General features: G+C 41.3%; 2 protein-coding genes and 1 pseudogene across 2 annotated transcripts; all 3 read right to left on the bottom strand.

Moving 5' to 3' along the window:
• Positions 1-6506: 6506 nt before the first annotated feature.
• On the bottom strand, positions 6507-9691 carry LOC119815337 (annotated as a pseudogene).
• Positions 9692-12098: 2407 nt separating this feature from the next.
• On the bottom strand, positions 12099-14513 carry LOC119815336 (protocadherin alpha-11-like). Its single transcript, XM_038331469.1, has one exon. The coding sequence runs from the start codon at positions 14511-14513 to the stop codon at positions 12099-12101; it is 2415 nt and encodes an 804-aa protein (XP_038187397.1).
• A 2319-nt stretch (positions 14514-16832) lies between these two features.
• LOC119815335 (protocadherin alpha-10) lies at positions 16833-23648 on the bottom strand. The gene is made up of 4 exons (XM_038331468.2): positions 21359-23648; positions 21072-21202; positions 17263-17287; positions 16833-16840 (listed from the first exon to the last, which is right to left on the bottom strand). The coding sequence occupies exons 1-4, from the start codon at positions 23646-23648 to the stop codon at positions 16833-16835; spliced, it is 2454 nt and encodes an 817-aa protein (XP_038187396.2).
• Positions 23649-25871: the final 2223 nt, after the last annotated feature.

Here is a 25871-nt window from a genome sequence, read left to right as displayed (position 1 = left end):
ATACCAAGAACTAACATCTTATTATTTAGTATAATTTAAGCTACTACCAATGGGCTAGACCTTTTTCTCCAACCATGTCTTAATTCCATCAGCAGTAGAAGAAACCCTGGTATTATTTAACTTTGATTTTTCCAAGTAGGTGACAGTAGCTAGACGATGATGCTAACACAGTGTTAGCAAAAGAATATCACTGTTATCTGTTAGTATAGCTACAGAGCTGTAGTAATATGTTGTTTGTGCTTTAACAAATAAAGCTTGCCTGAAGATCATAGTGCAGCGCTAAGTCACCAGACACAGCCAGTGGTGGTTCATACCTTTAATTCCAGGACCCAGGAGACAAAGGCAGAGGGATCCCTGTTAGTTCAAGGGACCCCGGGATACAAGAGGTTGAATTTGTTCAAAAGAGAAACAGAGATGTCTCCACCTCCCTAGTGCTGGGGGGATTAAAGGAGTGATATGGTTGGACAGAGAGAGGAATATAAGGCGGGAGGAGACGGGAGCCCATTGCAGTCTGAGCAACAGTCTGAGGGTGCAGTCAGAGGACAAGATTGCCTATTGTTCTGAGCATTGATAGAGGTAAGAGGTCTAGTGGTTTGGCCTGGAACTTTATGACTCTGCTTCTCTGATCCTTCAGATTCCCCCCCCCACACACACACCAATAGCTGACTCCAAGTTTTTATTATTAAGAACAATTAAAATTAACACTACACCAAGTCAAAGTTCCAGTCCAAATGGTACAATGAAAGATATATTTTATATGATATAAATGTAGGGACTTGAGAGATAGCTCAGCAGTTAAGAGCACTTATTGCTCTCCTAGAGGTCCTGAGTTGAATTCCTGGCAACATGTTGGCTTACAACCACCTATAATGGGATATGATGCCCTCTTCTGGTGTGCAGGCATACAGAAAAACAGAGCACTCTTATACATAAAATACAAAAACAAAAAACCTTAAAATAAATGCAAATTATATGACTCCAATTTTATATTATGAAATTATAAATTATATAGCCAAGTATTACTTTGCCTGGTCTGTGAATAATTCTATAGTGAATGACCATTGGATTCATTTCTATACCTCCACTCACCTCTGAAATCCATGTGGAGCATTTTATTCTCCTGCCCACACAACCCTCTTCTGTTCCATTATTTCTACTACACGCTCCTCCTGATTCATGCCTAAAAGTTCTACACATAACACATCACCTACCTCTTCACATAATTCAACCATTCACGGTATGCCTTGTAGACACCCTAGAATCAATCTTCTGTTTATCTCACTTCTCAAACATTCTCTTCAGTTTCCAACACAGTTAACTATTTATTCTTCCTATTGATCTTCAATATAAAGCTGTTTATTATCTATGGTGACTCTAGACATTGGGCATTCCCCTTTACCTAATTGGACACTCAAATGTTCTCCTCTTGCCTACAGATTATTTTTTTCATATTTTCTTTTGTTTCTCAATTTCTCAACTTCATTCCTACCATGTGACATGATGCTTTTTCTGTTAAGATAAATCATCAAGCATGACATCAAGGACTTTCTTCCTATAGCAACATTTATTTATAATATCTATTCATTTATCAGTTTATTTATTTTATTTAATGTGTATATTTTGTCTTCAGATAGGCATGTGCACATGAGCATGCCTGGTGTCCATGGAGGCCAGAAGAGGACATTAAGCTCCCTAGGTGATTGTCAGTTACTATGGATGCTCTCTGAGCGTAGTAAGTGCTCTTAACCACCCTGCCATCTGCCCCTAAAATGTAGGCTAACCCTATGCTCTGACAACAAAATTTTTTATTTTCCTCTCTTAGTCTTATTATCTCCATCTTCTTTTCCATACTGCTTGCCTTATCTCTAATGTCTCCTTCCATTGTTCCTTCTTCACACAGCCACAATGCTCAAACACCTCTAACTTGTAGAAAAATATTCTATCCCTCTTCTTTTCTTCACTTCTAACTCCTAACATTTATTTGATATATCACACTCTGAGTTTCAACCTTGGTTACCTTGCAAAGATGAGCTGAAGTCCTGGGTGAGCATTCTAGACAAGAGCACAGCCATGTCTACAGGTCTCACAGCTAAGGGAATGGCATGCCTCCTCCTGCCTGAGACTAGGATGTTTGCTGAAGCAGGATGCTTGTGTAACAGTTGCTCTTTTTACTAAGACAGCAGCCATGAAAAAGGCTCCACCCACAATTTCCTTGTCCAGAAGACTACATGTTCATCACCCAACATGAGATTCCCTAATAAGATTACCTGGTCACTCCATTCTTTTCTCAGGATATAATAAAAGTGCTGAGTATTGGGGAGGTGGCTGCCATATTTCCATCCAAGCATACAGCCCACCTGACCCCATTTTGGCTTCTACTTTGTGTCTGTTTTTCTTAATCTCACATTGCCCCCAGTGAGATTTCCAGGACCCAGCCTTGATGGCAGAGGCATTACCTACTTTCCATCTTTCTAAGACTACCATAGAAGATTGAATTGTGGTACCTCAAAAGATACACCCAGCCGGGCAGTGGTGGCGCACACCTTTAATCCCAGCACTCGGGAGGCAGAGTCAGGCGGATCTCTGTGAGTTCGAGACCAGCCTGGACAGCTCCAGGACAGGCTCTAAAGCTGCAGAGGAAACCCTGTCTCGAAAAACCAAAAAAAAAGAGATACACCCATATCTTAAGACTCGTGGATATAACTCTACATAGTAACTAATGTAAGTAAATTAAGAATAGTTTATCCTGAGAATCCAGGTCAGTCATAAGTGCTATTACATGTGTCCTTATTAAATAAAAGCATGGATAAGAAAACATGAAGAAGAGAAAGCAATGTGACTGTAGGGACAGAAATTGAAAGTGAGATAGTCATATCCAAGGAATGTCAACAGCCACCAGAAACCAACAGAGCAAAGAATAGATTTTTTTCTCTCCTGCTCCATTATCTCTAACATGATTTACTCTTGAAATAGAAACAGTCCCTCAATTCTTACAAATGCGCTATGTCTTCACTGTGGACTTCTGGCTAAAGACTTGGAAGACAAATGTCTCATCCGGACTTCTGGCCTCAAAACTTGGGAGACAAATGTCTCACCCCAATCTGTGATTATTTGTTACAGCACTGTCAGAAATTAGCATGTGTGCCTATCTAAATCCTTTTCTTCAATATTAAATCCAATTCTTCAATTTCTTCAATATCGCCTTTTTCCATCTGTCTCTTGGTGATTTCTGTCCTTTCATGAATGTATGTTTTTCTGGAAGGAATTAGTCCTCAGTGTGTGTGTATGACCACCCACTATGAGTTCTAGAATCATCTTTTGAATCACAATGCTATTCCAGGACAAAGGTTCTTCGGTTAGGAACAGGTTCTTAAGTATCCCTCTCAATTCCTACTTGCTCAAACACATACAAGCCATTTCCCCAGTACGCCAACCTAAATATATAGATGTCACTGCACTTTTGTTGTGAGAGTCTTCCTAGCATAAGCATTCCCACACCAATGAGAGATATCAATAGTGGCAAAAGTCAGGATAGTTCCCAAAAGGCCTTGATCACGGGTCCAGTTTGCATTCTTATTTTATACTCCAAACTCACAAAGTAGGGCAAACAAGCAAGTGAGACTTTATAGAAGCATAAGTGGCAGTCAGCAGATTGTTAATGGAAACACCCATTGTTTCAGCCATTTCTTTAGGACATTCTGTTCCGGGTAGCAAATGCTTGGCAAACAAGCAGTAAGCAGTGCTTTAAATAAACCACTAAACAAATCAATAAATCAGTATTGGGTTTTTCGACCTTATTCTACTTCATTTTTCTTTCTCTTATCATTTATATTCATTTTTTTCTGGAGACAAGGTCTCTCTATATAGGTAGCTCTGATTGTCCAGGAGCTCATTAAGTAGGCCAGACTGACCTTGAACTCACAGAGATCCTCCTGCCTCTGCCTGGGGAGTTCCAGGAGTTAAAGGTGTGGCCCACCACAACTGGCTTTACCATTTATATTGAGACTCAATAGTGCTTCTCTTCACTAGCCAGGATTAGCACATGGTTCCCTCTATCCATGTCTACCACAATTATTTCAATCTCCATTGCTCATCAAGTTTTGGCTGTTCCTGACTTTAAAACCAGCTTTTAGATGGAGTCAGAGACAGGCGCATATCTGAGTTCAAGGCCAGCCTGGGCTACAGAGCAAGTTCCAGAACAGCCAGAGCTACACAGAGAAACCCTGTCTTGGGGGATTGTTTATTTGCTTGATACTTAAGTTTTTGTGAAAGATCCTCTACAGGTTTTCCCATCTTGTAATCTTCCAACCACTGATCTTTCAAGCTCACATTCTCAAGAGAACACTCCTTTGTTCATACTTCCATCTGTGAAACCTTACTGTTGAAATGTTATCTGTTCCTGAAGAAAATGTTGCCTAGACTCTAGTACTCAGTCCCTGTTCTAAATGGAAGAGACTGTCCAGACAATAATTTCAGTATCATACAATAATCAAATATTAGTGATTGAACATGTAACTATATTCCTGGTCCTAAAATAAAGTATGTGAAGAAGTAGGGAAAAGCTTGGAAATTTTAATGCCTTTATTATCAGATTGGAGGATGAGAAGTTTTGGTTTCTGATCAAAGACAAGTTCCATATATTTTTGTGGAAGGAAATTACAAAATATAAGTTTAAGTTCAGAAAATTCAGCAAATAATGGACTCATGATCAATACACAACAATGAGTTTTGAATCTTCCAAAAACAGATTTAATCAGGTCACACAACCTCTGTGACTTCAATTTCAGGTTTCTTGTCTGTATGATGTAAGCGATGGCTGTTGTATCTGTATCATAGGCCTTATCTGATAATTAAGATAAGTCAGCTAAAGATGCTAGCAGAGGGTCTAGAATAAAGTTTACATTTATACTTTATAAGATTGAAAAAAGGGGCCTTTAATCAGGTAAAGTGGTATGCTTCTGTTATTCTACCTACTCAGGAAGAGGAATGAAGAGAACCACACATTTGAGACCAGACTGGGTGGTGACCACATTTCAGCACAAATGAACAAAAGAAAACTATGTCTTGAATGCTGGGAATGCAGCTCAGCAGTAAAGAGCCTGCTCAGCACGAGCATGGGTCGCAGCTTAGGCACCCAACTCTGCAAGATATTATTCATGTGCCACCATAGAAAATAATCACATGAATAATTACAACACAGATCTTCATTTAGGTGATGCTTAAGTGTCTTTAATTTCACAAATGAGTTTTATTCTACGTGTATATGAAGAATAGAATATCAATCTCATAAAAGTAAAGGCACCAGGGACTAAACCGTGACTCAGTAAAAGGGTTTGCTGCACAAGCAGGAGGACCTGACTTTGGATGACTAGAACCCGCGCAGAAAGCCAAGCAAGCACTAGGATGGTGGAGATCGAAGGGCTTGCTAGATGGTCTAGTTGAATCAGAAAGCTCCAACTTTGGTGAGAACTTCAATTAGAAACAGTTGAAGAAAACCCCACAAGAGCCTTTGGCATCCACATCCATATGTGGACACACACACACACACACACACACACACACGTGCACACAAATACTTTGAGGGCTGAAGTTATGTTTTAAGTTTAAGTTACTGTGCTTAAGAGATCTATAAAAACAAAAATGCCTCTGACCTATAAACCCTACTTGCCCAAAGACAGTTTACTTCCTGGAATGCTGGAGTCTGTTTATGTAAGGTAACAAGCCTCATGTTTTCTCTTCGGTAAATAAAGTTGATTGTTCCAACTCCACAAGATATTCTTGATCACAAATAAGCAGGAGATAGGTAGACAGGAAACATGTCAGGATATATTCTTGCCCCTGATTGGGTGAAGGTGGGAAGTGTGTAGACTTATAGGTTTTCCTTTATAAGCCCTTGTCTAACGTAGTTAGGCACCATTCTCTGGGAATCCCTGGTATGGACTTGGACAGAGTCCATCTTCCTGACCAGTATTTAATAAAGCTTGCTTCAAAAAATTAGTATAGTTATTGATAAAGCTATTTTCCTAACAGTAGATTATATATATATATATATATATATATATTCCTTAGTTGATCATATATATATTTGACCTACTCTTGTAATATGATATAATTCTGTAATTCTGACCTAGGTCAAAAATTTTATATATATATATATATGTGTGTGTGTGTGTGTGTGTGTGTGTGTGTGTCTGTGTGTCTGTGTGTCTGTGTGTATGTGTATGTATATATAAGTATGTGTATATATGATATATACATACACACACACACATATATATATATACATACATACAGTAATATTTTTCAAGGCTAGTCATTCAAAAATAGGAAGAAAAAATACAAAAAGAAAAGAAATTTTCCATTGCATGTCTATATAAGTTATTCACTGGATGATACATGAAAACTCTAAATAACTACAACGAAATCAGAGAACCTTAGACAGTCAATGATTCCAAACAAAAAATTAGAAAGAAAATTAAGGAAACAACAATATAGTTAAAGCCTAGTTATTGAGAAAAACTAAAGTACTGATGTGCTATCGGTGCCTTGCTTCGACTGAAGAGTTTAAGCAGAAGGTTGGAGCTGAAGACCATGGTCTGGATTAGAAGGCACCACTTCACAACACAGCGGCATCTCCTCTGTGGCAAGTTCAACCAGCTGCTCATACCACTGAACCACACCAGCCTCTGTTTCCCAAGCCCACAGGCACCTTGGGTTGGTGGGGCTGGGCACCAGAATGTGTTGGTACAGCAGGATCAAGAGCACCAACAGGCTGGGCATTACTGCACAGATGGCGATGGTTAAGTACACGTGGACATCCGTTAGCGATGCTTCTGGCATGGTAGCACCCACGAAGGTCCACCACAAGGTCTTTAGTGCTGGGGCACTCTCTACTATAGACACTAACACAGGGACTGTAGCAGTCAGTGCCAGTTCTGCATGGTCCTTCATGATCACCACCAGGCATTGATGCTGCAAATCACCACTCGTATGGTGCTGACCCCACACGTATACAGACCCCACGTGGAAGGGACTGCTTGTGCCCACGGCCGGCTGCAGCTCATAAAGACAGCCACACGTTGTAACCAGAGACTGCAACCCCTGTGCACACCTTCGCCACTACATGCCCTGAACCCACTTATCTAGGCACAAGCTTGCTCCCTGAGGCAGCAGCGTTGGCGCATTGTCGTTCTCCTCTAACAGAAACACCTGCAGAGTCACATTGCTGCCCAGGGAAGGCACACCAGCATCCCGCGCGCTCACCTGGAACTGCAGCAGCTCCAGCTCCTCATGGTCCAGGGGCTGCAGGGCGAACACCTTGCCGCTCTCCGCGTGCACAGACACGAAGCTCGACAGCGAGCGCTCGCCCACCCGCCGCTCCACCAGAGAGTGGGACACCAGCGCGTTCTCCTGCGCATCCGCATCCATGGTTGGCACGGTGAAGATGTGCATGCCCGGCGGATTGTTCCCCTTCACGAACACCGTGTATTCGGGTGGGCGCATTGTCTTTCACCTCAGCTTCCTCCGCGAACACGCTAGCGGTGGCCCACAGCGAGAGCAAGACCAGTCCCGGGCGGTCACCACCATCTTATAGTCGGTTGTGGTCTCGTGTTTCAGGGAACTTTCCAGAATTATCGAACAGTAATTCTTGAAGGGGGACAGCAGCTTAAAGAGACGTGAATATTAGAGAGCAATTCACTTGCCCATTGGCACCTGAGTCAAAGTCGGACACACCTATTCAGGGTGATTACTGTTCCCACCTGAGCATCTTCTAGGACAGAGAATGACAAGAAAGTACCACCACATTTCGGCCTGTGTCTGGATTTATTTAAAACTTAAAAGTTCTCACTAGTAGGCTGAATCATTGAGAACCCATAGGAAATTTCTCCATTCTGGCCTTCATCTAGATAGGAAACGGTTAGTTGAATTTCTCAGGTGTTGTTTTGCCATTTCAAGTGGGTTTATCAAACTCTGGTGCAGGGTTATTCATATCCAGGTTGGTTCGTTGTTGTTTTTCATTTTTGATTTGTTTGGTTTTGGTTTGGTTTTCCGAGACAGGATTCCTCTGTGTAGCCCTAGCTGCCCTGAAACTCAATCTGTAGACTACTCCAGCCTTGAACTCAGAGATCCTCCCGCTTCTACCTGCTGTGATTTAAGAGATTTAAAGCTGTGATTTAAGGTGTGCACTAATACTGCCAGGCTAATGGTTGTTTGCATCTGGATATATCCTGTTAGCTCTGGCTTACTATCATCAAAGACTGTTAACAACAGAGAAAGCACTGATGTTTCCTCTCTGTCCAACAACTTCCAAAGAATCAGTACAGGCAGTATTCTTTTATCTTTTTGTTAATCATTATTTTAAGCGCAAAATGAGCGTTCAATCTTATATTACATGGAAGACAATGTATGTTCATATTAGCTTCAGAAGCGCCCTCTAGAGGAACCTGAGTGCCCAGAGGTTCAGATTCAGGAGACTTTTAGGGGCTCAGCGGTAAAGAGTACTGGCTGTTTTTCCAGAGGACCCACATGACAGCTCACAACTCTCTGTAACTCCAGTTCCAGGGGATCTGACGCCCTCACACAGACGTATGTACAGGCAAAATACCAAGGCACATAAAATAAGAATACCTAAATCATTTTTAAAAAGAAAATAAATAGGCACCTTTTGTTCTCTTTCTCTAAGCATGGAGGAAATATCATTGATATTCTCGACGACCTCCATCTCCACACGAAAAACCTGCAGCGGTGGTCCAAAGTCACCTCCAGGCAGATGCACAGCGCCTCCCGGTCGATCAGAGAATTCACAAACAAAATGCCATTCTGAGCCTGGCGGTGGCAGCGCCTACCTTTAATCCCAGCACTTGGGAGGCAGAGAGGCAGGAAAATCTCTGTGAGTTTGAGGCCAGCCTGGTCTACAAGAGCTAGTTCCAGGACAGGCTCCAAAGCTACAGAAAAACCCTGTCTCGAAAAACCAACCAACCAAACAAACAAAACTATCCTCCAGAAGTTCCCCCATGGTCTTTGGATGCCATCCTGAACAGGGTCACCAGCTCCGCCAGCTCCAGTCCCAGGTCCTGAGCGATGTGGCCCACGGAGATGCCGCTTTTGTCCTCCAAGATGATGGAGTAGCTAGAGCTGACCACTCTCTGCCTCCCAGGCTGCGAGGAACAGGGGTGCCGCAGACGATTTCAAGCCTTTTCACCAAGAAATCAACATCTTAGATACTGGGGACCTCTTGGTTGGAACTGTCGGCTTTAAGGTAGCATTCATGAGATATGTTATAAGCAGTCTGTCTTTTCTGTATTTATTTAATAAGCTTGATGTGTTATTCCAGTTTCTGTGTAGTTGGGTCTGTTCTGTAAATGGATGGACTCTGGGATCCCGAACCAAAACATTCTTCTTCCTCTGACTGTATGCCAACATCACGTGACTGGTTATGCAAATACAAGATCCTTGGGTTCTTGATTTGGATCACTGTTTCCTGGTCCACTCTCATTCAACTTTTAAATATTCCCATGGATGATTTGTGAATGCTGTTTAATTGGTGTGTTGTAGTTCTTTTGTGTTTTTAAAATATTTTCTTTTTCAAAGTTTATCAGAAAATTCTCTTTGAGATAAGGTGTGACAAACTACTCTGATGTGTCTTTTCCATGGAGAAGGATATGTAGTACGCCCACCCCTGACCTTTCATGGCTTACAAATGACAATGTGATTTTTCTTCACAGCACTTCTTGGGAACTTCTGGAGAAAGTGAAGGATTCCATCATGCCATAAAAAGAAACTAGTAATGTTTTGAAACTAAACAATACTCTGTATAAAATGGGGGGAGTTGGGAGGACCTTGGTCTTAACATAGAGTAGGGAACCCTGATGGCTCCTTGGCCTGGAGAGGGAGGGAGGGGGGGTATGGGTGGAGGGGAAGGAAGGGAAGGGGGAGGAGGAGGGGAGGAGATGGAAATTTTTAAATATAAAAAAATAAACCATGAAAAGAAAAAAAATTCTTTTATTCATGAACCTAGAGAACACGAGAATTCATCATGAATGTGAGAGGTGTCGCTTCTTGCTGTTTATTGCTTAAATGTAATGGCTTTTCATGCAGCTGCTATGACTCCCACACTTCAAAGCAAAGCACATGAACAGACTAATGGCAAGAATAAAGCAATTTCACTTAAAATGTTGGATCAAGCTGGGCATGTGGTGCCTGATTCAATCCCAGCTCTCAGGAGGCAGAGGCAGGCAGATCTCTGTGAGCTCGAGGCCAACCTGGTCTACAAAACAAGTTTCAGGACAGCTAGGTCTCTGATACACAGAGAAACCCTGTCTCAAAAAACTAAAATGCTGAATCAAAGTCTCTAAATTCCACAATATTTTGAAATGACAATAGAATGCTAATATCCAAAAGACTGTTGGGGAGTGTTTTGCTGCGTCCTAATTTTATTGACTAAAGGAAAAGTATGAATTTGATGCTGACATTTTTGCTTCTAAATCTTTTCCTGTTAGTAGTTACTTAGTTTATATTTCTCAGAAAGTCATAAAGGTGATAGCGATGAAAGGAGGGATTAAAGACCTTTCATAATTATATTCAGTAATTAAAGATTGCCATATATATAAACAGTTAAGAGCATATCAATATAATAATATAGTAAGCATGGACTTTATAATCTCATCAACCTCCACATCAAAATCTTTTATCCAGCTGGGCGGTGGTGGCGCACGCCTTTAATCCCAGCACTCGGGAGGCAGAGGCAGGCGGATCTCTGAGTTCGAGGCCAGCCTGGTCTATAAGAGCTAGTTCCAGGACAGGCTCTAAAGCTGCAGAGAAACCCTGTCTCGAAAAACCAAAAAAAAAAAAAAACCCAAAATCTTTTATCCAGTAATTTACTGCCGGTCCTTTTACTTAGTGGTAAATCTCCTGAGTACACACAGTGGAAGGGGAGAACAGATTCCTGCAAATGCCCTCCACATGCTGTGGCATGTGCACACACAAATAAATAAACAAATGTAATACTTTTAAAATAAAATAAAAGCTCTTAATCCAAGTTTCAAGAACTATCTCCAATATGAATTCCTCCAGAATATTGTGCCAAATGATATATTGTACAGTTTAGGAGAAAGTGCTCTGAATAACCCCAATTGCATGGCCAATTCCCCTCTTCCGCACTTATGTGAGAAGCACAGAGCTAGAAGATTCACAGGGATATAAATGGTCTTTACTAGACTCTTTAGATGTGATTAGAGAAATGAAAAATTAAGATATTAGTGATAAGGTGTTTACAATGGATTTAAAAGGTAAAAATGATGAAATGATAATTATTAGTATGCTTGCACATCAATAGACTTAACTTTTCCTTTCTGGAAATAAAATAAAGTTCAGGAAAGGATGTAAATGAGCAGCTCATATGCATATGAGATGGCAACTAACAAGGGTGTGTGATTTGATGGAACACTTTTATTTGCCTAGTTTACTTTGGAAGCACAAGTCAGCCTTCTTTGGATACACAGCACTTAATAAATCTCTTGTGCTTTCATGGAAAAATCAGGAATGGAGGATTTGTTTAATAACAGCACCATGTTAGAATACAAGACTGGACTTTTTTCTCCAAGTAATTTGACGATGAGTTTTACCATGCATGCTAGGTGACATTTAACAATAGCTGGGGACCTGTAAATCAATTCAGAGCTAGAGACAAGGGATCCATTGTTGACAGAAACATGTTTAAAGCAACTAATCAGAGAAAGCAAGAATATCAAAGCTAAATACTGCTAGTAGACAAACACAAGCAAATCTAAATAACCTGCTCTGATTATATTAGAAATGAGCTGATATCACTTAGCTTAGGTAAAACAATGATTATTTCAGGTGAAGTCATCCTGGGACCTTCTAATGTTTTAATAACCAAATCTTGAAACAAATGAGGCACTTCTTACCTGAAGAATCCTGATTATATGATTTAAAGGCTGAATATATGCATATCTGGCGTTTTACTAACAGAGGTTGTTCCTTGAAACAGCACTCAAAATGTAAAATATTTGTCTCAAGTTTTTCCATTAAAACTGAATTCTGCATTTCATATGCATTTACCAGAAAGGTGGGATTTGTCAAAAAAAAAAAAAACTCACCTGTCCAGGGTGATTTGATTCTGATTCCTGTCTTTCCCTTTCATCTCTATCCAGGTGCGGGGGTAGGCAGGGACTGAAGGCCATGAGGTCGGTCTTGGGCGGACCCTCACCAGAGCACACCCTCTGCCTCCTCTGCTGTGAGTATGACCAGGTCCCCACCGCGCTGGAGCACACCAGCACTGGCTTCCCAGGTCCACTGGCGCCCTCGCTATTCGCAGGCAAAGCTGAGCAGCGCAGCGCGGTGTACAGCAGCAGAGACAGCACCAGCAGGCTGGACACCGCGCAGATGGCGATGATCAGGTACACGTTGACATCCACCAGCGACGTCTCTGAGACTGAAGCACGCCCTGATGTCTGAGAAAAGGACTTTGGCGCCTGGCCGCTTTCCACTAGAGACACTAACACAGTTGCAGTAGCTGTCAGTACAGGCTCTCCATGGTCCTTCACCAGCACCAACAGAGTCTGTCGAGGGACATCCGCCTCATCCAGGGCACGCGTTGTGCTAATCTCTCCCGTGTACAGACCCACGCGGAAGGGACTTCGCACGCTCCCTGATGCCGGCTGCAGCTCATAAGACAGCCATGCATTGTAACCAGAGTCCGCATCTACAGCGCGCACCTTCGCTACTACGTGCCCTGAACCCACGGATCTAGGCACCAGCTCGTTCACTGACCCGCCGGCTCTTACAGTTCCGTGGAGCAGCAGCGTGGGAGCATTGTCGTTCTCGTCCAGCACAAACACCTGCAGAGTCACATTGCTGCCCAGGGAAGGCACACCAGCATCCCGCGCGCTCACCTGGAACTGCAGCAGCTCCAGCTCCTCATGGTCCAGGGGCTGCAGGGCGAACACCTTGCCGCTCTCTGCGTGCACAGACACGAAGCTCGACAGAGAGCGCTCGCCCACCCTCCTCTCCACCAGCGAGTAGGACACAAGCGCGTTCTCCTGCGCATCCGCATCCGTGGCAGACACCGTGAAGATGTGCGCACCAGGCGGGTTGTTCTCCTTCACAAACACAGTGTATTCGGGCTGCGCAAACGCGGGCGCATTGTCGTTCACATCAGCCACCTCCACCGACAAGCTGACAGTGGTCCACAGTGAGGGTGAGCCCCCGTCCCGGGCTGTCACAAGCAAATCATAGGCGGGCACCCTCTCGCGGTCCAAGCTGCTATCCAATACCAGGGAATAATAGTTCTTAAAGGTGGATACGATCTTGAAGGGAACACTGGGTGTGAGAGAGCAGGTCACTTGGCCATTGACTCCAGAGTCAAGGTCGGATACGCTAATCAAAGCAATGACTGTGTTTGGCTGAGCATCCTCTCTTACTGGGAGGGACAGGGAAGTCAGTATCACTTCAGGGGCATTGTCATTGATGTCTAAGATTTCTACGGAGACTGTACAGTGACCTACCATTGGGGGAGTCCCCTTATCCGTAGCCAACACTTCAATTTCATAAAACTTGTTTGCTTCATAATCTAAAGTTCCGTTGACCCTTAATTCTCCGCTGTTTTCATCTAGTGTAAATAAAGACCTTCCACTGGGCTTGATTGACATCAAAGAGTACTCCAGTTGCCCGTTCACACCTTCGTCTTGATCTGTGGCGTTTAACTTTATGACAAGAGTTTCATTGGCAACATTTTCCATTATTCTTACCTTGTATTCTAAACGATCGAACTCCGGGTCATTGTCGTTAACATCTAAAACACGAACCCAAAGCTGAACCGTACCAGTGAGTTCCGGCTTTCCCCCATCTGAGGCTGTCAGTAGCAAATTAAGTTCCGGGGTTTTCTCTCGATCCAGGGTCTTCTTTAAAATAAGTGACGGTCTTTTAGTCTGCTTGCTGTTTGTAGGTGATTCTAAAGAAAAATACTCGTTTTGACTTAATTTGTAGACCAATGCAGCATTCTCCCCTATGTCGGCATCAGATGCTCCCTCTAGCGGAAAACGCGAGTCTGGTTGCTTGGATTCATAAATCAGCAGCTTTTGTTCTCTAAGAGGAAACACTGGCGGGTTGTCGTTAATATCCCTCACCTCCACCTCCACGTGGAAAACCTGCAGCGGCCGGTCCACGATCACCTCCAGGTGGATGCTACACTCCGCGCTCCGCCCGCACAGCGCCTCCCGGTCGATCCGAGAATTCACAAACAAAATGCCATTCTGCAGATTTACCTCCAGAAGGTCCCCGCGGTCCTTGGACGCCACCCTGAACAGGCGGGGCACCAGCTCCGCCAGCTCCAGCCCCAGGTCCTGAGCGATGCGGCCCACAAAAGTTCCGTGTTTGGCCTCCTCGGGGACGGAGTAGTGGAGCTGGCCGCTCCCTGTCTCCCAGGCTGCGAGGAGCAGAAGCCAGAGCAGAGGTTGCAGAGTGCAGGATCCACTTCTCTGAAAACCTAACATTGCATAAAAAATCGGCCTCCAAAATGTCCCCTTTCGCTGCCTGTATCGAATACTTGTCTTCAGATCCAAATGCTGCTGAATTCTCGAGGAATTTTAAAGGCTTCTTTGGACAGCAGCACTCAGCGTGATGGAGTCGATTTTGTACGTGGAGTGCAGGACTCTTCGGACCAATTTATGAATGAACTCTTTCCACCGAGTAAAGAGCGACACCTTGTGCCTGAAAACGTGAGTACTTGTGCACATCCACCACTGGAGAACTTCACGTTTTGTATACTTTGCCCAAAATAATTCCAAACTGCACATTTGTTGAACATTCTGATTTTAAGTCACGTTGAAGTGGAGTGTATGTGAAGGTGGTACTTTTATTGAATAACATTAGATTAAATATCTACAAAATTGTAATCTTATTTAAACACTTGAAGAAAAAGAGGGCTCACTTCTTTAGGTAAACTTGAAAGCGTAGAGTTAAACATTTTCTTAACATCTTGTCTATCACATAAAAATATTATCAGATTTGAACTGTTCTAGTCACAGCTTCTCTTACTACTTAGTCTGCCAGGAAATTCAATGAAAAAGACATAGCTTTTCCTATGGTTGGGTCTAGTTTGTTGTTGCTATTTGTGGTTTGGAGTCTGTTGGTGCTAGGCAGGTCTCAGCCTCTAAAATTCCATAAGAACAATGTTCTGCACCACACCCTTAGCTATGTAGATTTGCGTTCTCTTATATTTTTTTAAAAAATTAAATCTTCTTGAGCAGATTTATAAAGTTTGGACGCATGCATCTTCTGTGTAATGATCAAATCAGACTTAATACATCCAACACCTCAAACATTCAGCATTTCTTTTTGGTGAAACTATCAAAGTTCATAACAACAATATCCCCTTATCAACAATATCATTCCAATTTCTTCAGTTTTGATCCTTTATCTTTCTACATTTCATTGTTTTCTTGTAATAAATTACTGGCTTTATGTTCATTGCAGAGTAAGAAAACAAATATTTTCAAGTTTTATAATTGGAAACAGAATTCACAAAAGAAAAGTCTGTTGAGATAGATGAATTTTGCATTTGACACATATGATTTCTCACACAAATCATATTGTCAGTAATGGGATAGCAATAATTTACTCATGTAATCATCAATAATACAACAAAGGTAGCCTTTTAAATCACAGGATCAATTGTTAGTCATTGAAATAAATAAAATTACCAGGAAAATCTCTACACCAGTTTGGTATTTCCATGTAACCAATATTAGTTTTATATAAATAAAAACACAATAAAAATACATTTATGGAAAATAGCTGCAGTGCGGAATTTGGGGTTTTTGATTATAAGTCATCAAAAAGGTAAATTAATTTTATGATCTCTCCTCTAAGTACATGAGATTGTGTTTGAAACACAGAAGCTACTCAAAGAGTTGAACTAAGTGACAAATTAGGGTCTGAAGATTTAATTTCCTACAATACTTAGTGCAAGATGGGAATTATTGAGGATAATTTTCCCTTTTCTTTCAAGACAGTATTTCTCTGTGTATTGCTGGCTGTCCTTAAACTCAGTTTGTAGACTAGACTGGAGTTGAATTCAGAGATCCTCCTGCCTCTGCCTCTGAAGCGCTGCCATTGAAGGCTTTATGCCAACACTTCAGGCTTTCTTTTCTTTTCTTGAAGATGTAGTTATGTTTTCTCTGTCTTTTTATACACGCTGGCAATTTAGAAGGTAAATAAGATGAGACAACACAAGTTTGAAGCAGAAAATTATTCAGAAAAGAAACAGTATTTTGTTTTAAAGGAATTCTTTGAGAAACAGGCCCAAGTTGACTTCGAGCTACCAGGCTCAAGTAGTACTCCTGTTTCAGTGTTAAATGGTTTTTAGGGTTCTTTTGCAGTTTACAACCATTACTACAACATATGAAAATGCCATAAACTATCTGTTAATTTTTTGTGACTCATGAGTTTATCAACAAACATACACACGTTATTAACACGGAGATGCCATTAATGCCACTCTGCTACTGTTCTGCCTACTGTTCTCCCAGCGATGTCACAGCACTGGGACTCTCAAAAGTAAGTGTAACTAAGCTTCTATATTTAAAAAAATTCAAGAAAAATTATCCATCAGCTCTAAGAACAGTGAATTAACTTTTTTGGGGAGGGAGCAGGAGTTTGAGGCAGACTTTTTCTGTGTAGCCTTGGCTGTCCTGCAACTTGCTGTATAAACCAGGCTGTCCTGGAACTCACAGAGATCTGCCTGCCCCTGCCTCCCAAATGATAGGATTAAAGGCATTAATTACTACTGCCTACAAGAATAGTAAATTCTATTATACACCTGTAAAATAATATAATCATGTGCAATCAATATGATACATTATATAAAATAGCAATAAACTGAACACAGTATGCAAAGTGTGTCAGATTTATATTGAACAAAAGAAAGCAATAGGTCTCCTTACACACACTGTTATAGGAAATAGTGTTTGAGAACAATGTGAACTTTTCCAAGATAAAGAAATATAAAAAATTCTACCCAGAAGAGATGATGATATCACATATGTATATTCTAACTTCGGTGTTTATTTCCAATAATGCATAGTTTGGGTTGTATAAAATTGTCCTGAGTAAACTCCAATTCAAAAAAGTTTGATAGCGTGTGTGGACCAATGTCACATCTTTTGTATTTTGGCTAAAATTGTTGGGGTATAAATATCTCAGTCATTCACAGAGAACATATTATACTCACTCTAAACTTACCTGCTGGAAGGGGCTCAACATCTAGCTGTAGATTAATCTCAAGAAATCATATCAAGATTGTTAACATTGAGTTTGTGAAAATCAATTGAGGATTTCATGAACTGTGTGCTTTACTTTTGCAAATTAGTTTGATTAGATGTAAATTCTACCTCCACACTTCACAAATTGTTTATTAAAATGCAAAGTTTTATGCCCTCTTAACCTGTGTTATTTTGTATATCTGGTGTTATTCTTTCTTGCAAATATAAGCCACAGAAATGAATTTCAAAACCATTCTCTGAACAGGGGAAAAATCTCAAAATCAGATTATAAATTATTTATAATATATTATTTGCTTTCCATACACTATGCTAACAAAATTATAGGATTTACTAAATAATGCTAACTCTGCTCTATCGTGGTTTGCTAAAGGAAACAGAATAATTTTCTCTCAATCATTTGTTCGGTTTACACAAGCTTTTCAATCAAAAATAACAATGGCCCTGTTTCAGGGGGAAATTGTCAAACAAGCTGATCTCTTAGTTCGAGGCCAGTCTGATCTATAAAGTGAGTTTCAGGACAGGTAGGGTTATGCCGAGAAAGCCTGTTATGAAAAACCAAAATGATAATAATAACAATGAAAAAGACTGCATCCATAAAGACCTGCACACATCTAAAGATTTTCATAGGAAACCAACTCCTTTGAAGATATTAATGAAGTATGCAATGCTGTTCAATGTTCTCCAATCTTTTGGCCATATTTAGAATCCTCAAATTATCATCATCACCACTTATATTTGCCTAAAACACTATTATTATTCAAATACAAAAAGGAGGTCATTTTATATATGATATTTGACCGAGTTATTTGTGGTATTCTGCTCTTCTGCAGGAATATTGTGAGCCAAAGTCCAGATTTTTCTCATGTTTTAAATGATTCCTATTTGCATCATTCCTGAATAACTGACCCACAGTTCTTATAGAGTAGCTCTTGCTTATTACACTGAATAAATGTCTCTCTCAATGTGGTATTGATTAAAATAAGTTAATTTATCTCATGAACACAACCAAAAAATATCACTCAATATAGAAAAGCATAACTCCATCTCAATACAGCATTTATGCAAAATTGATGATTAATATAACCATAGAGAATTTTTATAACCAAAGTAAAAAAGACTCATATGCACACACCTCATATTCCACTTCCTTTGAACAGAAAAGAGGTTTACTGAAGAAGGGTAGACACAAAAGTGGTCTAGATTCTGAAAATTTGTACTTAAATGTCACCTCTAGACAAGACAAATACCTCTGATTTTCATATCCCATCTTTAAAATCCAGATATTCATAGGTAGTACTACTATTATTATGCATAGCATGAAGAAAGAATTACTAAGTAATATTCATGAACACAAAAAATGAAGACAATGAAGAATGCTAGATTTCCAGAATGTTTTAAATGAGCTATCTCAAGAGGGACAAAACAAATAAATTTAATAACTTTGTAAATTACTGTAGGGATTAAATTAAATAATGTACTTAGGCCCTCATAGCAAGTCTATCAAATTGAGATAATTCACACGGTGTGGTTTAACTTACACCAAGCAGTATTTTCTCACATTCTATAGTCTATACAAGTAGGCAGTGTGGCAGGGCATGGTGGTGAACACCTTTAATCTCACTCAGGGTGCAAATACAGGCAGATCTGTAGAGTTATTTTGTTTGTAATCTAACAAATAAAGATCCTGCCTGAAGATCAGAGTGTGGAGCTAAACCACTAGTTAGTCATAGAGACCAGGCAGTGGTGGCACACACCTTTAATCCCAAAGAGACAGAGGGAGACAGATCTCTGTCAGTTCAAGGCTACCCTGAACTACACCAGATTGAATCTGTCTAAAAGAGAATCAGAGCTCACACAAAGGCGGTCCCAGCACTTGGGATCCCGCACCTTTAATCCCAGCACTAGGGAGGTAGAGACAGAAGGGATATGGCTGGGTGGAGAGAGGAATGTAAGATTGGAGGAGACAGAAGCAGCAGTGCAGTCTGAGGATTCATAGAGACAATCTGTCTGAGGTTTGAAGAGAAAAGATTCAGTCTGAATCTTCACAGAAACAGGATCGTCCCTTCGGTCTGAGGATTCGGTAGAGACAAAAGGTTTCCCTAATGGCTGGCTGAACTACTTCTCTGATCTCTCCGTTTTCACCCCCTAATATATCACTCTGAGTTTTTATTATTAAGATCAATTAGAATTCGTGTTACAAGATCTCTATGATTTCCAGGCCAACCTGCTCTACACTATGAGTTCCAGGCCAGTCAGGGCTACACAGTATCTTTCTCAAATAAAATAGGCATTGGGCGACATGAAATAGGGCATATATCATGCTTACCTTTTGTATCATTTTCCTAATATTTATTTTTATGAAAATCATTTTTCCACAATTCATCATTTAAGATAGATGTGCCTGCTAACACCTTCATGGATTTCTTTTCTTTTTTTCTTTTTTTTTTTTGGTTTTTCGAGACAGGGTTTCTCTGCAGCTTTAGAGCCTGTCCTGGAGCTAGCACTTGTAGACCAGGCTGGTCTCGAACTCACAGAGATCCACCTGCCTCTGCCTCCCAAGTGCTGGGATTAAAGACGTGCGCCACCACCGCCCAGCCCTTCATGGATTTCTATTACCTCTACCCTATCTACAGCATGGTTTTACTTTCTGTAAATATATGATAAATATATATGATTTATTTCTTCAGTAGAATTAAAGGGTATGTTTTTTGCCATTTGACCAGCACAGGCCACGGTGCTGGACTTCACCACAAATGACGACTCTCAAACTCAAAGCACAAAGAAGTGAGGATTCCTTTACCCTAAAATACTTTCACATAGCTTCTTGACAAGGACCAAGAATTGAAGAAAAATAATGCTAATTCATAGTGGAAGAAATTTGTCAAGTAAGTAGAAGAGCTCAATAGCTAAAAACTTTGAGAAAACAGCAGGGAGTTTGGCAAGTGGTTAGAGAGAATTAACATCACATTAGGAAGTATCTAAAATGCTGTCTATCCAAAGACTAGTAAGAGAGTAGTAAGTAAGATCTCCTTGAAAGGCAACGCTAAAACTCTACCCACTTCAACTGTCAGCTCACAAAACATGCTACTGAATAAAAAAAAATCACATAGAAAATAAGGTACTTCAAGCATGCCCATCTCCATCAGTAAGAGGCAATTTCATAGTTTATAATAAGTTAGAATTCAAATCAAATTCAAAAATTAAATAATTACACAAGCATAATAAAGGGCAAAGGGCACCTGTTAGAATAAGAAGAATAAATGGCTGCAGGTTTGAAAATTAGATTTGAGCCCTGCCTATGCTCTGTATTTCCCATTAGGTCCTTGACTTCTTACTGGCTTAATTTAAAGAAAATATTGGCTCATTCTATTTCATTTTTACTAGTACTGCAACTACTACTATTACTGTTATTATACATAGCACACTGAAAAATATCACTAAATCATGTCCCTGATGACAAGACTGAAAGGCAATGACGTGGCTAGTTTTCCAGCATTCTTTTTATAAACTTTATTTATACTGTATGTATGAGTGCTCTGCATGCATCTCCGCATGCAGGTATCAGATCCTATTAGAGATGGTTGTGAGCCACAATGTGGGTGCTGGGAATTGAACTCAGGACCTCTGGAAGAGCAGCCAGCGTTCTTAACCTCTAAGCCATCTCTCCAGCCCATCCAGTATTCTTTAAATGAGTTGTCGTGAGAAATTAAACAAATAAATTTAATGCTGAAGATAGAATCGTAAATTGATTAATATTCGTGACATCACCAGGCATGGAATGTATTCCTGGATTTGGGCACTTACATTCTCAAAGATCTCCTGTTGGAATCCACTATCTCCAGAACCCAAGCCAGGGGAAATACTGGGACTGAAGGCCATGAGGTCTGTCTTTGGTAGGCCTTCTCCAGAACATACCCTCTGCCTCCTTTGCTGAGAGTAAGACCATCTTACCTTTGCTAAGTATTCCGATTCTAAGGGCGGCTGTCTCTCTTCTGCTGATTCCGGACCTTGGGATAGGCTGGGGCTGAAGGCCATGAGGTCGGTCTTGGGCGGACCCTCTCCAGAGCACACCCTCTGCCGCCTCTGCTGTGAGTATGACCAGGTCCCTACCGCACTGGAGCACACCAGCACGGGCTTCCCTGGACCACAGGCTCCATTGGTGGATGTCGCCGAGCAGCGCAGCGCGGTGTAGAGCAGCAGTGTGAGCACCAACAGGCTGGACACCGCGCAGATGGCGATGATCAGATACACGTTGACATCCACCAGCGATGCCTCTCGGCCAATGGCATCTACCAATGCTTTTGATGAGACTTTTGAAGCTTGGCTGTTCTCAAGCAGAGAAACTAGCACTGTGGCTGTGGCAGTCATCGCAGGTTCACCATGATCCTTCACCAGCACCAGCAGGCGCTGGTGCAGCGCATCTGCTTCATCCAGGGCGCGTGTGGTGCTGATCTCACCGGTATATAGGCCCACGCGGAACAGGCTTCTAGAATTGCCTGCCGATGTCTGCAGTTCATAAGAGAGCCAAGCATTGTAACCAGAGTCAGCATCCACTGCTCTCACCTTTGTGATCACGTGACCTGAACCCACTGACCTAGGCACAAACTCACTCACTGCCCCTCCCGCTCCCATGGCTCCGTGGGGCAGCAGCGTGGGAGCATTGTCGTTCTCGTCCAGCACAAATACCTGCAGAGTCACATTGCTGCCCAGGGAAGGCACACCAGCATCCCGCGCGCTCACCTGGAACTGCAGCAGCTCCAGCTCCTCATGGTCCAGGGGCTGCAGAGCGAACACCTTGCCGCTCTCCGCGTGCACAGACACGAAGCTCGACAGCGAGCGCTCGCCCACCCGCCTCTCCACCAGCGAGTAGGACACCAGCGCGTTCTCCTGCGCATCTGCGTCCATCGCTGACACCGTGAAGATGTGCGCGCCAGGCGGGTTGTTCTCCTTCACGAACACCGTGTATTCGGACTGAGCGAACGTGGGCGCGTTGTCGTTCACATCAGCCACTTCCACCGACACGCTGGCGGTGGCCCACAGCGAGGGCGAGCCTCCATCCCTGGCTGTCACCACCACCTTATAGTCAGGTGTGGTTTCGCGGTCCAGGGCGCTGTCCAGCACGAGTGAATAGTAATTCTTGAAGGTGGACACCAGCTTGAAGGGGACATGAGGGGTCAGGAAGCAGGTCACCTGCCCGTTGACAGTAGAGTCACGGTCTGACACGCTGATTAGGGCAATAACTGTCCCAAATGGGGCATCCTCTCGTACAGGGAGTGATAATGATGTTATTATCAATTCGGGAGCATTATCATTGATGTCCAGGACTTCAATTAAGATTGTGCAGTGCCCGAACATTGGAGGACTACCTTTGTCGACTGCTTCTGCTTGAATCTTCCATAAACTAGCTTCTTCAAAATCTATTTTTCCACTGACTTTAATTTCTCCACTGACTGAATCGATATGAAAAGTAGCTTCTGTCTTAGGGGAAACATCAGTTGCAAAGGAATAAAGAATATGACTGTTCGAACCTTCATCCAAATCCGAGGCATTTAGTTTAACCACGAGGGTACCATTTCTTGCATTTTCTACCAGCTTCACCCGATAGACTGCTCTGTCAAACACTGGCGCATTGTCATTTACATCCAGCACTGTGATATGTAGTTCCAAGGTGCCTGTGAGCTCGGGTTTGCCCCCATCCGTTGCTTTAACCACTAAGTGAAGCTCAGAAGCTCGTTCTCTGTCTAAAGGTTTCTTTAACACTAGTTCGAGTGGTTTAACCTGCTCATCCGTACTTGGTACTTCCAGGGAGAAATACTCACTGGAACTCAGTCTGTAAGTCAGCAGAGCATTGGTTCCAATATCTGCATCTGAAGCGCCCTCTAGTGAAAAACGAGAGTCTAGAGCTCTTGTTTCCGAAACAAAGAGACTCTTCTGTGCTGTTGGAAACACTGGAGGATTGTCGTTAATGTCCCTCACCTCCACCTCCACGTGGAAAACCTGCAGCGGCCGGTCCACGATCACCTCCAGGTGGATGCTACACTCCGCGCTTCGCCCGCACAGCGCCTCCCGGTCGATCCGAGAATTCACAAACAAAATGCCATTCTGCAGATTTACCTCCAGAAGGTCCCCGCGGTCCTTGGACGCCACCCTGAACAGGCGGGGCACCAGCTCCGCCAGCTCCAGCCCCAGGTCCTGAGCGATGCGGCCCACGAAGGTTCCGTGTTTGGCCTCCTCGGGGACGGAGTAGTGGAGCTGACCGCTCCCTGCCTTCCAGATTGTGAACAGCAGAAGCGAGAGCAGCAGGCACCAGGATCCCTGGAAGTATGTCATGGCGACAAAAGACATAGTCTCTTTGAGATTTTATTTTATTATTATTAGCAGTAGTAGTAGTATTCTTGCTCCAGGATAATCGCAACAATGTGGGTGCTGTTTATAATCTTTAAAGCACGGGGCCAGCTTCTTTCCGGTCTGCAGATGGTCTGATTTTCTTCCGTTAGCGCTCTTGTTGGAGAGCAACGACATCCTGTGGCTCAAAGTGTAAGTGCATTTGCGTTCTGCGATTTAAGCTTACTTCCGAATGCCATATTTGTGCTTTTCTTTGTAAGTTTCTAGTTAGTTCACATTTCAATAGCCGGTAGCTGATTAAAGGTTGTTTTATCTTAGACTTACAGTTTCTAGAGTAGCTCCATCTTCTTTATAGACATCTAAGAACATACTACTGCAAAACTGTATTATCGTGTAAAAGTATATGGACAAATTACATTTGTATTGGCGATGCAGCTTTTTAAGACATTTGTAAGAAATATAACATATTGGAACGCCGTGTATGCAACCTCTTCCTATAACTTTGTAATTGTGTTCTGACTACTCTTTTAAAATACTAAATTATTCTGATTATTTGATTTAACTCTATAGAAAATAATTGAAGATGCAGATTTTCTGTTACCACCACAACACAATGAGATTTCAATTCAATACTAATAAGCTATTTACTATTTTATCCAAATAATTCTTTATTTGACATTAATAAATTTACTCACAGATTGTGGGAAATTTGGAGCATATTTTTAAAGCTATCTAATTTTTTATAGTTTTTGTCCAGTCATTATATCTGTTCAGGATTAAGGTTATTTCTGTCATATTGGAAAACTTCAATGTCAATTATACTTATTACTTACTTGGAAAAATTAATTAATTTTTATCATAAATAATAATGTCAGGGGTCCTAGTTATATTTATCGATTTATAGTATTTTCTTGGAAAACTATGTGAAGAGTCTAGAATATAAAAGTTATTCTAAGTCTCATTCACTCAATTTTATATTATCATATTTAATCTGAGATACAAAAATATATTGGAATTTATATGGAAAACTTATAAATGGCAATGAAATTTATCAGCATTTTGTTAAAGAAAAATATTTTAATCATTCTCAAGACTATATGGAACCAATTAATCAGCATCTGAATCTTGACAGTATATTAAGTCATTGAAAAACTCAAATATTCCCCCACTAAAAAGTGATTGTAAGTGGATACCCAAAATAATCAAGTTTATTTTCTTTATGTGAACTTCAATTTTCAATTGAACACACCAATAGTGACTTAATGACTATGAATCTATACCAAGGAAAGATAGTTCCCATTGTCTGTAATTGTTTTTGTGATCAAAGACACAAATGCTAAACCAATATATTGCTTTGTTTAAAAGAGAAAGAAAAAAATAGCCTATTGAGCTGATTAAAGTTAGAAAAAGAATCATGGTGGAAAAAATTTAATCTCTAGTTTTCTGAGTAAAATACGCAATGTCTTTTAGAAAGACTCCATACTAAATGATGGTCCATTACTATTTTGGATTGTGTTACCAATATACATATAAAGAGTAATTTTTAGATTTGTGTGCATAGGGGTTTGCAGAACTAGTTAAGGGATCATGAGAGAGGTAGAAAAATTCTCAATAGGTGAGAGAGAGAGCAGGTACTGTAAAACATGAAACAAGAAAACAGAAAGCCAGGCAAACTAGGGACAGAGAAGGGTACCAGACAGAGAGAGAGGTAAGGGGAAAAGGAATGGATGACAGAGGAGCATGACCGATGTGTGAAGATGTCATTACAACACTCCTTACTTTAAATGCTAACCTAAAAACTTACTTTAAAAAACTTAAAATGCAATTTGCAATGTCTTGACATTACAAGGTTTCCATGAATCTAACAATTATACTATAACAGTAAATCCTTCTGTTAGTAACACATCTCAAATACTATCAAGCCAGGTGTAATGGTGCATGTCCCTCATCCCTACATTCAACAAGCAAAAGAGGGATTGAGAATTTAGGGACTATACTAAGATGATGTGAGAGGAGGGTGGAGAAAGAAAGGAAACAATTAAAGAGAGAAATAATAAAAGACACGATTTGAGTTTCATAGGGGGAACTCCTAATAGGTACTGAGAGAAAAGGGAAGACTTAGCTATATATTTATTTTAACTGAACTGTTAGCTGTATTTCTTTGGGTTGTGTACTCTGGATATTTTTCTGAGTTTAATCACAGATGATTTTGTAAAAACTGAT

The sequence above is a fragment of the Arvicola amphibius genome, chromosome 5 (genome assembly GCF_903992535.2).
Source record: "Arvicola amphibius chromosome 5, mArvAmp1.2, whole genome shotgun sequence".
In the NCBI taxonomy this organism is placed as follows: domain Eukaryota; kingdom Metazoa; phylum Chordata; class Mammalia; order Rodentia; family Cricetidae; genus Arvicola; species Arvicola amphibius.
Note: the sequence above shows the minus strand (reverse complement) of the source record. Positions and strands in the feature narration are given on the sequence as shown.

Coding starts and splice junctions, on each gene's coding strand:
- LOC119815336 (XM_038331469.1), bottom strand. CDS start 14,513: ATGTTAGGTTTTCAGAGAAGTGGATCCTGCACTCTGCAACCTCTGCTC.
- LOC119815335 (XM_038331468.2), bottom strand. CDS start 23,648: ATGTCTTTTGTCGCCATGACATACTTCCAGGGATCCTGGTGCCTGCTG. Junction 21,203..21,358: donor GAGGGTGTGCTCTGGAGAGG/GTCCGCCCAAGA, acceptor GTTCTGGAGAAG/GCCTACCAAAGACAGACCTC. Junction 17,288..21,071: donor AGGAATACATTCCATGCCTG/GTGATGTCACGA, acceptor ATTAATCTACAG/CTAGATGTTGAGCCCCTTCC.